We start from the raw sequence: 14976 nt of genomic DNA on the forward strand, positions 1-14976 counted from the left end.
GTTTTATGCAGGTTGATAAAAAACGGAGGAAACAAACATCCAAAAGCTGCCGCGGCACATGGGAGTCCCTGACGACAGCTATATGTCACTTCCTGTTTCTACACGACCTTCAGCAGTGTCCGTTTTGAATTTTAAGCTGACTTTGAAAGGACGGCAGAGGAGAATGAAATCACGAGGGAACAGTTCGTTCATGCGTTCAGCATGTCGTGACATTAAAACGAACCTTCGCTGAGAGCAGACTAATGAAGAAGAAAGAGTTCTGCTGGCCAAGAGCCGCATAAAAGCGGAAACATTTCCAGGACAAAGAAAAGCGTATAAACGATATTATTATTTTTTCCTCCCAATGCAGCAGATGGCCCCGCCCCTCCCTGACGCCGGTCCTGCCGCAGGCTTCTTCCTGTGAAACGGGAGTTTCTCCTTCCCACTGTTGCCAAGTGCTTGCTCACAGGGAATCATCTGCTTGTCAGGCTTTTCTCTGCATTATTGTCACATGAAGCACCTTTAGGCAGCCGTTGTTCTGATTTGGTGCCATATAAATCTGGTGGAGAAGTATAGATGTTAGAGTCTGTGTGTTTTGCTGGTGTCTGAGTCCTTACTTTGCAGGCTTAGCTTTGTGTTTGGGTCTTTCTGTACTTTAGTATTCATAGTTTGGACTCTGATACTCACGGACTGGCTTGTTTTGTTTGTTTGTGATTTTGGTTTATTCCATTCTTATCACCCTCAGTGTTTCCTCACTGTATGTTATGTTGTAGTGTGATGTTTGTTTATTTAATAGTCCTTCTTTTGGCTATTTATTTATTTTGTCTTTCTGATAGTTTTACTTCTCCTGTCCTGTGTTCAATTATCCATGATTATCTCATGTGTAAATCTATAATCAAGCCGTCCCCCTTTATCCATGTCTTAGCATTTATCTACCCTCCCTGTGTGGCTTGTTTGTGTATTTCGTCTTTCCCCAGTGGACTTACTATTTTTGGTTCTGTGCATGAACCTAATAAATGTGTTTTTCTGTTTTACCCCTGCCTGCTTCTGAGTCCTGCATTTGGGTCCCTTTTCCTGCACTATATGACAGCAGAAACAGGAAGTGACATCCATCCAGCATAAGGGACTCTGTTCCCTCCATTTAAAGACAAATAAACGACATTTTTTGTAAAGTGAAATAATGCGTTGTTGGCGATTCTTTTGTAACAGGAAGGCTGTACAGTATTCTGATTTACAGAATCAAATACATTTCTGTTCATTTGACCAACTTAACTCATTCTTGTAAACAGATCAATGGATTTCAATTATAAACCATGTTGTATGTGAACACATGAGACCATGATGAATAACACACTGCCACATTAGGGCGTAGAGTAAAATATGCACAGTAGTTGTTTTTCTCCAGTTTCCTCCGTTTGCTTTGCTTTTTCTTTATTACAGGTTGGAGACTAAATGCAGTATGAGCTTTAGATACTGAAGTATTTCAGTGCTACACTTTGAAATCACTGATCCCACTTCTTCACAGAAGAAGTGGTGTGAAGGTCCTTCAGACAGCAGGGAGGGAGCACGCTGCCTACAGAAAACTGGACTGGCTTTTCAGATCCTTGCCCCTGTTGTTCCTTTGATAAGTCTGGTTTAAAGCTCCCCAGATCAGCTGGGTTGGTAAACATGAGTGTGCTGTGTGCAGCGTACGAAAACACTTTGAAGGATTTCTGTTTTCTTTCGGCACAACACATTTTCTTTGATGGGTTAGCTGTGTTAGTATGCTTTGAACAAACTAGGTTGCGACTTATTGTCCAAGCATGTCTAAAGGCAGATTAATGTTTACACTGGAAATTGGGGTGAAAAGGCTTCTGTGAGAGGCTGCATCTCTGTCTGCCTGATTCACCTCTAGCACTTTGGTGTATTTGCATTTGTGTTCATAGAGAAATAAATTGCACAAATGCAAATGTCAGGCACGGACGTACCAACAGTGTTTAAAGCTCACTTTTATCTTCGTTCTAAAATGATTGCGCCGTAGCTGTGAAAAAGGTTGAGCTGGTTTTGTAACAAGATCAATGTTAGCCTGAGACGAAGTTAAAAAATATTAGAAATTTAGGATATTATCAGACTTCAGCTACAACGTTCTCACACAAGACTTGAATAAATAAATGAATGAATTACTAAACAATACAGATCAACAGATGGAGACAGAAAACAGGCAAAGCAAATAAGTATAATAAATCAATATCACACAGAGTAGCTGTGAAAACCTTCCAAGATGCAAGAGCGTGCATGTCCCTTAAAGGGGGCTGGTTACTGGTTTGAGAGTTGCATACACGAAGATGGTTTCCAGCAATGTCACATGATCTGAAACAATAGTTTTTGAGCATGCTGCAGTATTTGTGTTAATGTAAGATAAGGTCTACCTGCAGTGAACCACCATGGGTCCGGCATCTTGAGGATTGCAGGACTTGATTCTGCGTAGAAAGGCCAGTGTTGGGGTCGGATACTCAGGGACTCCATGGTCCGGCCAAGCCAGAAACTGGAACTGTCGAACTTCTCTTTTTTCACTGGAGCCATTCTGTTGACACATTTACTCAAGTTTGTCACTCATAAAAACAGACCCCAACACACTAATGTGATTATGAGGCTAAAAGATTCACTGGCATAAATTCGATTATCTGAATGATTAATGCAAGAACTTCTTATTATTTGTGCATCACAAATGCACTCTGAGCTGCACTCAGAAGCACACAAAGTGTCCTTGGTGTATGATGACGTTTTCATAGTTTTATCAGTGACAAACATAATATCAGGCACAACACATTTTTTTTCCCCAATTCAGGCACCAAGGCCACAATCTGCTTAGACCAGGGGTGTCCAAGCTCGCGGTCCATTTTTAATTGGCCCGCAAGTAATTTCATAAATAGAATAGCCGCACTTGAGTGTATTGCACTTCTTAGTTTTAACACCAGGGGGAGCTACTGTTGATCAAGGCAGTTGCTCCACCAAAAAGGACATCACAGAAGAAATTTACCCCCAAGTTACTAAACAGGGCAGAACCAAAGAAGCGAAAAGTAGAAAGTGAGTGCAGAAAATTTCAGACACGGTGGGAGAGTGAAGATTTCTTCAAAGAACTCAAGGGGAACAGTGTCTGTTTGATCTGCGCTGAGACTGTGGTAGTTATGAAAGAGGATAATGTACGACGTCATTATGAAACCAAACATCAGGCCTGTGCATCCGACACTGGTGCTGAGCCAGAGCAGAAAGTAACTCTCCTGCAGGGTCAGCAGCAGTATTTATTTCGTGCTCAAATTGTCCAGGAAAAGGCTCCAATAGCGAGCTATGAGGTCGCCCAACTCATCGCGAGACATGGCGAGCCTTTTTCAGATGGAGACCTCATCAAACATGGAAACCATGTAACACGGCCTCGTTAAAGTCACCGAAATAATGTGTCCGAAAAAGTGCAGAACTTCAACAACGTCAGCGTGTCCAGAAATCCAGTCGTGCGACTCACTGAAGACTCGTCAGCCAACATTAAACTGCAACTTTCTGCAGGGAGTGGACGAGAGCACGAGCGCTTTAAAAATATATTCCACAGTACCCGTGTGTTAATAAGCATGCATGTGCAGATACACATGCTTCAAATATCAATGATGCGCATCAATTCTGTCACTACCCTGCTTTTGCACCACTTTCTTATCTGCATTTTTCTTGTTAACACACAGAGTAATACAGTAAAGTTAAGGTTATATACCTAATTTCTAGTAAGTGGCCCCGCCCCTCCTATATTTTTATGTATGTGGCCCTCAGTGAAAAAGGTTTGGACACCCCTGGCTTAGACTCTTAAGTACTTTCTAGACAAGAAAGAATATTTTCTATCCTTTTAAAGCTGCGGAAGCCTTAATCAGCACGGAGTGCTGCAGGGATGACCTTTTTTGTAGGCCAACCCAGAAGGTAGCATGTCTTTAGCATCCCAATGACTCCTTTGTCAGTTCCTTATAAAAAAGTATGTGGCTTTTGGATTATCAGAGAAAAAAGGTTCTGTGGGAAACACTAGTTTATAATACTTGCACACTGGTGAGCAGAATTAGGTCCATGAGCTAAAGACATTTTGTGATTTGCAATTGCGAGAGTTCAGCAATCTGTTTGTTAAGTGATTAAATTATGATCCTGTTTCCATTTTTCCTCGGATGTATGAAGCAGTCTCAGATCATTTTACTGAAATTGAAAGAATTTGGACTTGTTTTCGTTCTTTGTTATGCTTCAGTTTTTATTTGCTTTTGAACAATGAAGGATCTGGAAACGACTGATGAAGCGAAACTTAACAAGCGGATAAAAAATGACACTCCTTTGTTTGCTGAAAGTAAACTGAATATACAGGGTGAAAATACAGATACTTAGTTTATTAGTATTGGTGTTTAATTTTTCTACGTATTTTTTATATGTCTGGGTCTACTGTTAGTGAAAAATAGTGACTGATGTGATTTAACCTCCACCAGGCGGTTGCCAAACTGCATAGCATAAATTTAGAGATAGGTTACAGTTAAGCCGTATGCTAACGAAGCTTAATCTCAACAACAGAAGATTCTAACTTTTAAGCAATTTTCAAACAGTCCAGTGGACTAAGATGTGACGCTGGCTTCCAGCCATACCACCCTGAGCACACCCAGTCTTGTCTGAGCTTGGAAGCTAAGCTGGGTTGGTCCTGGTTAGTGTTTGGATGGGAGGTCGCTTGTGCAGCTGTGGGCTCAGTAGACAGAACTGGTCGTCTACTAATTGGAAAGTCAGAGGTTTGATCCCTGATCTGCAAGTCAAAGTATCCTTGTACCAGATACTGAACCCTGAGTTGCTCCTGGTGATCTGTGTAACTAAATGAATCAACAGCAACATGGTGGTCTTACCTTATAGAGGGCAAACGTTCTCACACTGTACGTAGCCAGCTCCAGCGTGTCCAACATGGTCACTTGAATCATCCCGTACGTCTCCGTGCCTCGACTGGGCCAATACTGGTCACATTTCACCTACAAACAGAGACAACGTAAAGGACTATTTAGCTCTACAACCAGTGGTGTTGGAAGTGGAGTAGGTGTTGATAGAGAGATTGGTTGGTGCAGTATCTGCAGTGATGTGACTGCTGTGCTGGACTCAGCTGGTGAAAAGAGAGAGCTGGAGATGACCTTACCTTTGGCCTCAAGCTGTAGACAGTGACTGAAAGAACAGGATCATATATGCACATGACTGAAACAAGCACCTTTCTAAAGGTGTCTGGTCTCAGGTAATACCTTGGTATCCCTCTGGAAGAGCTGAAAGAGGGGGCTGGGGAGAGGGAGGTCTGGGCATCTCTTCTGAGATTGCTGGCCTGTGACCTGGACACCTGAAATGTGGCCCTTATTTGCAGTGTTTTTGGCCACCGTTGGTCTAAACGAATGGTATTGACTCAGGGTAAGTTTGGCTTCCTCAACTACGTTCCACTGTAGACGGTGGAACTTGTGGTATTTGGGGCACAGCACATTTACCAGGGCTATATCAAAGCTAAAAGTACCATAAGTAGACTAGATTAGGCCCAGACATACATGCCATTGGGATACCTTTTTTATCACATGAACTACCGGCAATATCGGGAGAGTTGGGTCGGGTGAAAGCCAGATTTGTTTTTTCCTACACATCAGGAAACAGCCCGGTGTGATGGATATTTAGATTCTCTAATGTTCCTCCATCAGATAATCACGAAAAAGCTCAGGGCTGTGATGCCTGTGTGGAAACAGCTTCTACAGAAAGTAGTAAAATAAGTCCTTATGCATGCTACATGTAAGGATGGAGAACTCAACAATGCTCTCACCTGATTCTCCTGATATATTCATTCCTATATGAAAATGGATTTGGAAAAGGACTCAGTGATTACATTACACAAGATTAGACCATAATCATAATCTTAGACCCTCACAACCCCAAGCTTGCAGGATGATTTACTTCACATGGCCCCCAAATGATTATTGCCAAGGAAGCTGCATGTAATAACTAATAAGAGAAACTTGTTGGTGTGTCTAATGGCAGCCTCTGATTGTATAGTCTGTAAATAATGGCAGGATGTGTTCATTTGATTGTGGGCCATGCACATTAGCAGGAAGTGTGGACAGACAGGTTGTCACCTCTGCTCTCAGGTTAGAGAGCATCTAATATTTGCTGCGCCTCTGGTTGAACCACAGAGGCTGTTATTGGCTCTGGCAGAGGGCTGATGGCCACTGTCACAAATAGTAATGGCACAGTGCTGTGGCACTCAGCTCTGCCCTGTGGTTGTGGAGTTATTAACAGTGAGAATGAGGGTTTCACATCATTACTCACATGAACGCCGTTTCCACCCTGCTACCTGCCATGTGATTCCACAGGCGGCGTGCTGCTGCTGAGCCAAGCTCATCAGTACTGCGAGTGAGCTACGTTCAGAGCAGTAAATCAGAGGATCGACAATCCTCTTCCAGCCTCCTGTCTTATATTCTCCTGTTTGTAATGTATTTTCCATTGTGAGAGAATCAATGAATTTCATCCAGACAGCAATGGAGCAAAATAATAGAAAATATATCAACTGTGCTCTGATATTCTCAAATTATGGGTTGCAGCAAGCCACCACCTCTCTCCCTCCATCAGCTGGGATGATGCGTTTTTGTATGACTACAACATATTGTGTCAAAATCAATAATGCCTCTTTGAAATTTTCATCAAACCCAAAAACCACTTTATTTGTAAGACATTTTGCTCTACATAAAAGACAGGTTCACCTCCACTGCACCTGCACGCTAGCACGATAGTTAACAGGCAATGGAAGTAAAAATGAACATCAATGCTGAAGGAGAGGAGGAAGACCGAGTGCTTCGTTACTGAGTTTAAAGTGAGGCCCAATGTGTGTCACGTTGTATCCACATACCAGCAGAGATACGGAGCTGTGGATGTGAAACGTCCTTGAACTGAAAAGAGGCATACAGCTATAGCACAATATGTTTCTTCAAGCCAAATCTCAAAGTGATGGAGCTCGAAAAGGAGCAACACAAATAACTGACCAGGGATTTTTAGTTTTTTTGCAACTGATGCTCTTTTTGGGGGTCGCTTCGTGTCAGAAGTTTGTATGGTACACATAAACTTGATGGTTGAAGACTTTTTTGTAGTAGCAGAACATTGCACTGATAAGCACTCCTGCCTCACAGGAAGAAAGTTCCTGAAGGTGCTGCTGTGCAGATTTGCTCTGCCCGCTTCCTCACACAGTCCACAGATATGGTGTCAGGCTCATTGGTGATTCTTAATAGGTCACATGCAAGAGTCTATGCTTGTCTGTCTTTCTGCATTAGTCATGTGATGGGGACTATCAGCTTGCCCAGAGTGTATTTCACCTGAACAGCCAGGATAGCCTCCAGGAGATAATTAGGAAAGTGAATAGATGGATGCCAGAGGACTAAAGCAGTCTGACACCCTTGGTTCACACACAGTCACTTACGTGTCAGGCAACTTTGTGCAGTTTGTAGTTTTCTAAATTCAACTGGACATATTCCTTTAACTTTAACTGGCAAAAACTTCATGAAGTTCTTCATAAATAAAACTGCAGCTATTAGTGAAAAAACATTTACAGCTGTCAAGTACAGCAACTGTAATAACTCCTGATATTTACTTATATTATAACGTTTTGATTGATTGATTGAATCTTTATTTTGAACATGTTGAAAAAGTATAAAAAAAAAATAGAATTAAAAGAGACAAATGAACAAAGCAAACAAAAGGAAAACGAGCAACCACAACTCCAAATAACGTCCATGTTCAAAAAGGAGCAGGATTTCTTCCTCTAAACCATCAATGTGGCTTTCAGACCCCATTCCTAGAAGACCGCTCAAAGAAGCTTCCCCATTAATTATTGTTTTTAAATTTTAAATATGATGAATCTATTGCTTAATGGGCTACAGTCCACGGGCTTTTAAGGTGCTGCTAATTAAACCGTTACTTTATAAAAGCCTTTACTTGACTCAGCTGTGTAAGCTAACCACAGACCAATTTATAACCTTCCTTTTATTTCAAACGTTTTTGAAAACGTAGCTGACAAACACCGAACTGATCAGCTGCAGACAAATGTTTGAGTCCGATTCAGAATTCATCTCAGCACAGAAACAGCATGAATGAAGGTTACAAATGATCTTCTTTTGAGAGTCTCCTTCATATACTTTATTTTTGTAATTATGTACCGAACCACATATATATTATATATGGAATCACAGGGTTATGTGCTGGGACCAGGTCCACTTACATTATACATGCTCCCAGTCTGGATTTGGGAGACAGCCTCTCTACATTTAAGATCAGGCTTAAAACTTTTCTTTTTAGATAAAGTTTATAGTTAGGACTGGATCACATGACTCTGCATGCTCTCTTAGTTGTGCTGCAGTGGGTCTAGGCTGCTAGTGTTCTGTTATTGTTTATTGTTCTCTGTCTGCATTAGAGCTGCAAGTCTGCAAACATACACAGCCAAAGTGCACAGGATGCTACAAGCAGAGCGTCCCTGCATGTTAGACAGAGGTGTGTTTAGTGTTTATTATGTGTTTTTGATTGGAACTGCTGTAAAACAGACAGAAAACAACGTTTTATTTCCATTAACACCAGCCTCTCTCCTTACTCGCTGTCTAGCCTGCTAAACCTCAGCCACTGTCTGTCTCTTATCCACCACTCCAGATTTGAAATTTGACATCTTTCCCACTTTTTGTGCTTCTATTCATCTGGTTTTGTCTAGGTCGCTTGGTTTTGAGGTTGTTCAGGTTGTTCTGGTTTCAGATGCCCCACGCAGGAGATTCTCCCAGAGTATATAACTTCTTTAACCCCCAAAAAATAGCCCTGAAGGAAGTGCCAGAAAAAGCTTTATGTTTAGGTTCAGGCCATAAAAAACTGTCTGAAATGAATGGAGCTCACCCGTGACTTCTCCTCCAGGCGAGTCATCATAACGATGGTGCACGTCCTCTGCTCCCATACCATCCTCCAGAAGTCACTTAGCGTCTCTGGCAGCGGACCCTGGGTAGCGATGTAAGCGTTCTGTTTCCTGTACCCGTCAATGTAGTTGGCATTTATATAGTCACTACCTGGAACTCCTTAAGCAAGAAGCACAGTTGGACATAATGAGCAAACAAAAACAAATGGCAGCAGATCAGAAAATGGAGGTCGACTACTGCTTGTTTCTCACCGTCCACGGGTGTGAGGATGACCCTGGAGTGGTCGTAAGCAATAACATTTGCATAACGGTTCTTTGGCTTGTTGACCTCCAGGTTGGAGTGCTCCCAGGTGAACTGCTGTCCTGGATCAACAGACTGGACACACAAGCGTTGGGAGTGAGAGGTGGGTGAGAGAGCATCTTTACTCTTCTTTGAGAGAAGAGTGCAGGCCGATATATGTGACATAAATTCATCATCCCTCCTTCAGCCTGCAGCTCCATCACCTGGTTGATCTTTAAGCCCCTGAATCCACATTCCACTCCTAAAATCTCATCCATCCACCCACCCACCCACCTACTGGTTCGGTGTGTGGTGAATCAAGGAAAGCACTGAGGTGAGGTTTAGGACAATGGCCTTAGACATGTCTTTTTCCTCATATGAGACTGAACGATGGGGACCACTTGCATCATATTTAAAGTGAAGAGATAAGGACCTGTGTTCGATTTTATTTCTCGGTACCAACAGTAAGGCAGAGGCAGGAAAGCAGTCAAACTCTAGTGAGATGGGGTCGCTGTATTATATGAGCCGGCTGAAAAGCACCTGTGAGCAGAGGTAGAGACGCAGAGACTCACAGGAGAACAGCAAAACAAGTTACTGCTGAAGCCTAAATTATGCAAAAGTATAATGATCAGAGGCTCAGGAATGACTCATCAACTACTTAAGCTGCATAATTGAATTTGCTGAAATATGTAGTGCAGAGTCACTGCTTCAGGTGACATTTCAAAGCTGAGCAGGATGAAGTCAGTGAGTAACTACATTATGTTTGCTACCCTGATATCAACCTTTAGCTACATCATCTTGTCGGAACAATTTCATTGGACAATTTACGTATAGATTTGAAACAGTAGTTGAATGCATGGTTGGGCCAACAGAAAATATCATGTCAAAAGGAAATTATTGGATTACTAAGTGATGTTTATTGAGTCAAACCAGGTGCATGAAGAAGGCACAAATACTTCCAGCAACACATAAGAAGGGCACTAGAGAGCAAGGTCACGCCACATGTGCTGTTTTAAAGAAGCTCTGCAGAAAGTCACTGTTTTTAACGACTCCACTGAGCGGCTTTTTGTTTATGCAGTCGCCCAACAAAGGAAAGAACCTCAGTTTAATGTGGGAGGAAACACAAATCAAATGAACAAAGTTCATTTTGACCTGATGAAGAAACCAGTGTCAGCTTTATTTGTTTTTAAGTTGCTGCCTAATCACCCGGTTTGGCTATTAGTTGGGGTTCAGTGACTTTGACAGGCGGACTTGAGGAACCTGCCAGTCTTTCAATTAGCGTGCGAGCCGTTCTGCCTCCTTTACCTCTGCTGCACTCGTGAGCTGATATGAACCAGGCAGGTTTACTGCCTGTTAACAGTCTCTATCGATTGCTGGCTGTGAGCACAGGCACAGGTTTAACTGAAATGGCATTCTGCATACTGTTATTCTTGATTGATCTTTTATGCTCCAACTGCTTATCTCCCATCACCTGGAAAAAAAGAAATCTCACACACACACTTGTAAATAAACACACAGATACCGATGCACGGGAAAAATGAATCGGTGGCGAGGGCTCTAATATCCTGCTGCTTTTTCTCTTTCTGACTGGCTGCATAGCTGCTCAGCGCTGCGCTCTACAACTGATAATAATGACAATGGGGAAACAGGTTGAAAGCACATCTTATTTAACAGCCTGTTAGGTAAGGCTTCCAGTACACTGCACTGACAAACCACTCACATTACTGCTAATGTGCTCCGCCTACATGTAGATCAGTTACTGCGATGACAGCGTAATCACTATCTGCGCTTCTACAAACAAAAAAAACAAAGCAGGTAAACACAGAGAGAGGAACAGGCCTCTGTGAAGCACATGCATGTGACAGGGTTAGCTCACACTCAGTGTGTGCAGATTTAGTGGACTGCAATTTATAACTGATTTACCTTTAATACACTAAATCCCCCCAAACGGCACAGGCACACATTACATCTATTTTATTTCACACTGTTGTTCAAACATACATGTGTTCTTTGTTCACATCTTCTACAACCAGGGTTTTCCAAGTACGCCTTGTTTGCTAATTGCAGCCCTCAGCGATGTTTTGTGCGGCTTACAGCTGAATGGAAAAAGAAACTACTATGAATGTCATTCAGTCAGAGTTAAAGTCACATAAATTCATGATTACGAATGAGTACATTTCAAACAATCTAACCTCGGTAGAGGTTTAAACACTATCTATGTACAGGAAAACTGGTATTGGCAACATAAACCATCAAACATTAGCCACAAGTAACACTTACAAAACCAAATTCCAAATCTAAAGTGATTAGACTGACCAAAGACATTATGGGAGATGTGGACAAAACAGCCAAGATTACTACGGGAGTTTTACGCTCCTCCTGCAGGCATGCATTTGGTTAGAGTGTTGATGTCGCCTGTGTTTTTGGTACTGTTTTAACCCTCCTGCCATCCTTTAAAAAACTCACACCCATCACCCTAGGGACCATTCTCAGCCACGCCATAAAAAGACCATATATCCATATTTTATTCCACTTTAAATTAGCCAACCTTGTAAAACTACTTCTCCCTGAAATATTCATGTAAAGTTTTAATTATATTTTCGTTGTTTTAACCCTTCAAATCCCAGTGTTATTACATGAGCGCCCTGTGTTATAAGCCCCAAAAACCAAAAAACGAAACTAAATATTTCCACAAAAAACCAGTTGAAGTAATATGTGATTGTCATTATAAGTAGGCCTTTAGATGGACCAAAGATTGGCACCAACATACATTTTGACCTGCCATTATTTTTTTTGCATTTTTTTTGCAATTTAAAAATTAAAACTTCAAGGCCCTGAGTCTTCATTGACATCCAAGAAAAGAAGAAAAAATAAAATCATATGATGATAATTTGGGGTTGAAAAATAGCGTTTATAATGGAAGTCAATGGGCAGAAAATGGTCCCCAGGGTGATGGGTGTGGGGATTTCTGCTGCTCAGCCATTTTAGGCTGATTTAAGGAATTCACACTGGAATATTAACATTGACAGGTAAAAACTATCCTGTGGCAAGTTTGCTTATATTCCACTGAACACAGTGGAAATGGCAGCCATTTAACACATAGCAGTGGCACAAAAAGGTCCCAAGAAGGCAGGAGGGTTAAACTTGCATTCATTGCAATGGCCACAAAAAGTTGAAAAAATAAGCTGCAAAACTATGTTTTAAGACTTTATACTTTGTTACAGATACGGACATCTGGAGACTCGCTAGTAGTCATTCCTGTTACAGTTTCTTAAAGTCCACCTAAATTATGCTGCCTGGGTCGTGTGCATAGTTGGTGCATTGTACAAACACACAGCCATGCTGACCATCAGCAAAGACCAACTAAATGCTCAGCGTCTGAGGCAACGCTAGCAGGCTAAAGTATAAACCTTACTGTATGTGAAAATACCCCACTGCTCATTTGATACATCACCTCAGGAAACACTTGCCGGACACATTTATAATCTCACGAACTAGTTTCACGTCTTATTAAATATAACATGACGTTCATTTTCTAATTTAGGGTCTCATTTAGAGGAAAAGAGACGGTACAGCTGGATAAGCTTCAGTTCGTGGCTACATTTTGATTGACTAGTCACTGCTGTATGTAATGTTTTTATTATACAGCTGGTATAAGGAACATATCTTATTCCTGCAGACATTCAACATAGTTTTCTTTTTCTTAGTTTTCAGATTAGAGGTAATATCAGATGTTTTTACTACTCTGTGTTTCAACTTTAGCTTTTTTTAAACTAAACCCATAACCTGTTTTACTAAATTAAAAAAAAGCTTGAATACACTGATGTCATATGTAAACTAGGGCTGCCACAAACGATTATTTTGATAGTCGACTAGTCACCGATTATTTTTGCGATTAGTCGACTAATCAGATCATCATCCATTGAATGTAAAACTACAGCTTATTGCACCAGCAGCATCTGCTCTTATATAACTATCATTAGCTTACAGCTTTAAGTGTTTAAGGTCTGTGCTAACTAAAAATAAAGACAAGATGATAGTTTATTACATTTTAATGAAATTTGCAGATTGTTTCGGTGAAGTTTAATAAACTCCTTGCTTTCTAAAATATAACAGGACACCGGAGTAAATTCTCGAGCATCTCACACTTCTGATAATCAGCTGTCTGCTTGATGTTTATTCAGCTGTGTAAAAATTATAACTTTAATCTCAGCCAAACCGATTTACTCAGGAACAAATAAAATACTAAAGAAAGCCAAACAATAACATTTTTAAGTTATCTAAGTGACTCATATATCATGTTTAACCTGAGTAGCGAAAGACGGTGGTGGGTTTGAAAACGATTTGCCGGGAGTCCGGTGTTCTCACGGCTCTAGTGAGCCTAGCCCCCGGCTAGCTATCGAGCTAGTGGGTAACAGACATCTCCGAAAACGTCGGAGCGCTTTTGAAAATATGCGGTGTCCTGATAAACTGAGCAGATATTTGAGGTTTACACAGCTACATTCTCGCCTGAAAATATGTTAAACGTTTATTTTGTGACCCAGAAAGAATAATAAGAGTAATATTAAAACTAACTAGCTGCCGCCATTGTTGGAAACTGAGCTGGGCTGCGCTATGAATTCTGGGACACAGCTTCCTCTTCGGGGTTTAACGGCAGCTGGCATCCTTGTACATGCAGTGCTGCCATCTTCTGTTTCAGTCCGTTATTACACTCTTAAATCCTACTACTCATTCCTGCGTCTTTTGGGATCTTACAAAGCTTCAAACGACGCGTCGACTATTAAATCAGTCGTCGACGATTTTGATAGTTGACGTAATCGTGACTAGTCGACAAATCGTGGCAGCCCTGATGTAAACACAGCTTCATTAATAACACCTCAGCTGTAGTTAAGTGTAGATTATCTTGAGTGCACACACACAGCATTGCAGAGGTTACACATTCCTGCTCAGTAGGCAGCTGGTGTTGGTTTTGGTTTGTTTCTTTTGGTTCATCTTTGAACAAAGTTTCAACCCCCCCACTGTCACCACCCCGCCTGCTGTGCAGGCAGCAGAAGCCAGAAAATGAAATAAAAAAGAAGCAGTGACAGTCACACTGCAGCACAGGCATCAGTACTTGTGATTGACTGGAAGTTCAGCAAAAATATTTTAGATAACATCATCAACAGACACATCAGTTTTTAATATACGATTAGTTCCCAGATGATTTACTGACAGTGGCATAAAACATCTCCTCCTGTGTTATGTTTTCTGTGCAAGTGATCCGAGATAGTTCTAATGCACTCTGAGCAGCTGCCCATCCTAAAAATTCATTTTAATAATTGACACAGCAGAAAAACACAGACGTGCTTTAATGCTGACTGTGTTGCACCTATGGGAGGCCCGGCTGTGGTACACACAGGTTCACTGCCATGCTTTACTGAGACATTTAAAGGGACTCAAATGAAATTCGTTTCGCCTGGTGTTTGTGAGGTGGAAAAGGCCTGGAGCAGCAGCGTGGGCAGTTTTCATGGCAGTGCTGAGGGCAGCAGATATGAAACAGATCTTTCAACAGAGCTGTGTTAGGCTGCCTTTCCCTTTCAGTCACATGCTGTTCTACTGGTTCCAGTTTCAAATAATGAGGTCAATCTATGTGAAAATAATTAATGCCTTTAAGCCAGAAGCTCAGGGTTCAGACTGAAATGAGTTTTCTACTCTTTGATCTGCACGATGTTATAAAAGATATTCCCGTGTCATCTATTAGTCCCTGGATTTTTCAGTCTGCATATTGTCCTTGAGGATG

The 14976-nt window shown here is 41.5% G+C and overlaps 1 protein-coding gene across 12 annotated transcripts in view; it reads right to left on the reverse strand.

Moving 5' to 3' along the window:
- Positions 1 to 14976, reverse strand: part of ptprfa (protein tyrosine phosphatase receptor type Fa) — a 376185-nt gene that overhangs the window by 14914 nt on the left and 346295 nt on the right. For all 12 annotated transcript variants that reach the window (XM_085382136.1, XM_085382135.1, XM_085382137.1 and 9 more), the window contains 4 exons: positions 9170 to 9293; positions 8902 to 9077; positions 4866 to 4985; positions 2388 to 2542 (listed from right to left, as the gene is read on the reverse strand). In XM_085382136.1, the coding sequence (XP_085238262.1) occupies positions 2388 to 2542; positions 4866 to 4985; positions 8902 to 9077; positions 9170 to 9293 (575 nt within the window). The remainder of the gene's footprint in view (positions 1 to 2387; positions 2543 to 4865; positions 4986 to 8901; positions 9078 to 9169; positions 9294 to 14976) is intronic.

Source organism: Rhamphochromis longiceps, linkage group LG15, assembly GCF_057381845.1.
Source record: "Rhamphochromis longiceps isolate RC_006_pf linkage group LG15, R_longiceps_female_GT1.1, whole genome shotgun sequence".
NCBI classification, from domain to species: Eukaryota; Metazoa; Chordata; class Actinopteri; order Cichliformes; family Cichlidae; genus Rhamphochromis; species Rhamphochromis longiceps.